Source organism: Sphaeroforma arctica (genome assembly GCF_001186125.1).
Source record: "Sphaeroforma arctica JP610 unplaced genomic scaffold supercont1.288, whole genome shotgun sequence".
Lineage (NCBI taxonomy): Eukaryota > Ichthyosporea > Ichthyophonida > Sphaeroforma > Sphaeroforma arctica.
The window spans coordinates 56,928-59,427 of NW_014040270.1; the positions used below are offsets into that span (position 1 = coordinate 56,928).

At 41.8% G+C, this 2,500-nt stretch overlaps 1 protein-coding gene across 1 annotated transcript in view; it reads right to left on the bottom strand.

Annotated features, from left to right (window-relative positions):
* SARC_04854 (hypothetical protein) overlaps positions 1-2,500 on the bottom strand; it is a 14,354-nt gene that overhangs the window by 9,791 nt on the left and 2,063 nt on the right. Inside the window, exons 4-5 of the mRNA XM_014301302.1 lie at positions 1,159-1,280; positions 151-317 (exon numbers count right to left, since the gene is read on the bottom strand). Of these exons, the coding sequence (XP_014156777.1) occupies positions 151-317; positions 1,159-1,280 (289 nt within the window). The remainder of the gene's footprint in view (positions 1-150; positions 318-1,158; positions 1,281-2,500) is intronic.

The window sequence follows — 2,500 nt, forward strand, 5'->3', positions numbered from 1 at the left end:
TAGACATATACATACATACATACATACATACATACATACATACATACATACATACATACATACATACATACATACATACATACATACATACATACATACATACATACATACATACATACATAATGTACATATATATATATCCATACGCACCTATTTGTAGTCGTGAGCAGCTTGCCATCTCGGTAGAAATTGGCCACAAACGGGTCGAATTGTAGTTCAACTGTGTGAATGTCATCACTCGTTACTACCACGTGTGCACTGTCCTGCTCCACTATTTTTAGGGCCAACGGACTGTACTCCGTGATCACATCGGGCACCTGTGTCGCAATTAGTACAAAAGTCGTTAATTGGTTGAATAGTCGTACATATGAAATGTATGTATATGTGAATGTCTTCTCTGTACCACAAATTTCAGGGCCAACGAACAGTGCTCGGTGATCACGTCGGGTATCTGTGTCACAAATTAGTACAATGTCGTTAATTGGTCGAATGGTCGTGAGATATGTAGATGCGATTCTCGCCCCTGTTGCACAACTTCCAGGGTTAACGGGCCGTACTCAGTCATCATCTTGGGTATCTATGTCGCAAATAACTACAAAAGTCGTTAATTGGTCCGATAGTAGTATATTATAAAGAGTACACAGTTGCTGTCTCCGCGTCACAATCTCTGGGGTGAATGGATTGTACTTGGTGCGTACGTCGGTTATTTAGGTCGCAACTGTAACAAGCGCGCAGCGTCATGCAAATATATAAATAAAAAGCTCTTCTATAAATAGAACAAGGCGTACCTCATATCTAGCACGAACAAAGCCTTACAGAAGATGACGCTTTCAGTCAGAGCAATAAACTAGCACACAGTATTACTCTGGATTCTAAAAATAGAACACTCGATCTATAAATAGAAGTGGAGGACTTCATGACAAGAGGACGTCACGAACTCGCTTCAAGATTTGAAGTCGTCTCACGCGCATTTGTTAGCAACTTTTAGGACCTCGTCGTCAGCCACAACGAATTTACCTCCAATGATACTCAGTTTTATATAATGAATATTCATATCTATATGTAGCACACTCGTAATTGTAGACAGAACAAAGCGTAGCTCCTATCTATAAATAGAACAAAGCGTACCTCACATTTATAAATAGAATAAAAACGTACCTCATATCTAGGCCGAACAGGGCTCTCCTCCAGAATGCGCAGACGGGCCACGCCATCAGCCACTGCAGTGATGTCAATGACAAGTGTCGAGTCATCTGCTGAATCAACCAGCTCTGCCGTGGCTGCGATTGTACAACACGAGGTAGGTATGTAATGTCAACAATCCGGTACTAAATGCGTGTGTAGATGCGTACTTATTCTTGTTGGTGCTATGCAGTATACATGTATATGAAAATATATATATACTCCATGTGCATAAATATATACTAAGGCATACCTGGCTGTATTGTATGAAACGGTACGGCTGCGATGGCCAGCTGAGGGTTTTAGGGTTCAGGGGTTTAAACCATAAACACTGATACACAACTAACATGAACGAACCTTAGAACACATGACTGAACTATAAATATATCAGTCGTCTGTACGACGCATGTGTGCGACTAAGATACTCTATCACAGCATATGTAGTCTGAATCTCTATACAAAGACACCAATAGGAAGACTATGCTGAACGTGCACAGCCAAGATGAAGGTGTGACTAACTGTGTAATAGTATACAAGACTACAACACTGAGGTATGTACGACTATATAGGTGTTCATGTCACTGTCTATGAACACACATGCAACTCTACTTGCTTAAACAAATCTACGCTATTGCCACGTGAAATACACACGTATGTCGTTCATATTTCACCATACACCGTGTTCACCTTCCGCATATGAATGCACGCCATAGCCCAGTACAGAATCATTCATGTAAGCTTGGTAATATGTTCTGCTATGTCATGCGTCATTGTTGGTCAATTTATCTCTACCCGGCCAGATGGGGCCAGGCCAAGGCTTACGTCTCTCTGAGGAATGACTACGTACACACGTGCGATCGTAATTCCAGACATACACACAAGCGTGCACATAACATACAAACGCAAAAAGTAGGTAGACCTATGGGTATCTATATAGATAAATACCATGTTCTGCTATGTCATGCGTCATTGTCGGTCAATTTATCTCTACCCGACCAGATGGGGCCAGGCCAAGGCTTACGTCTCTCTAAGGAACGACTACGTACACACGTGCGATCGTAATCCCAGACATACCCACACACGTGCATATAACATACAAACGCAAACAGTAGGCAGATCTATGGGTATATATATAGATGGATACTATGTTCTGATACGTCATGCGTAATCCGTCTAAACTAGGTCAAGTTCTATCAACCCAGCCGACAGCTGTAACCAGTCAAACAGACTTGTCTGCTCCCCTCCACACAATAAACTAAGTTTATCATGTACATACACACGCACCTGTACACACCCAAACGAGTCCGCTACCCATGTT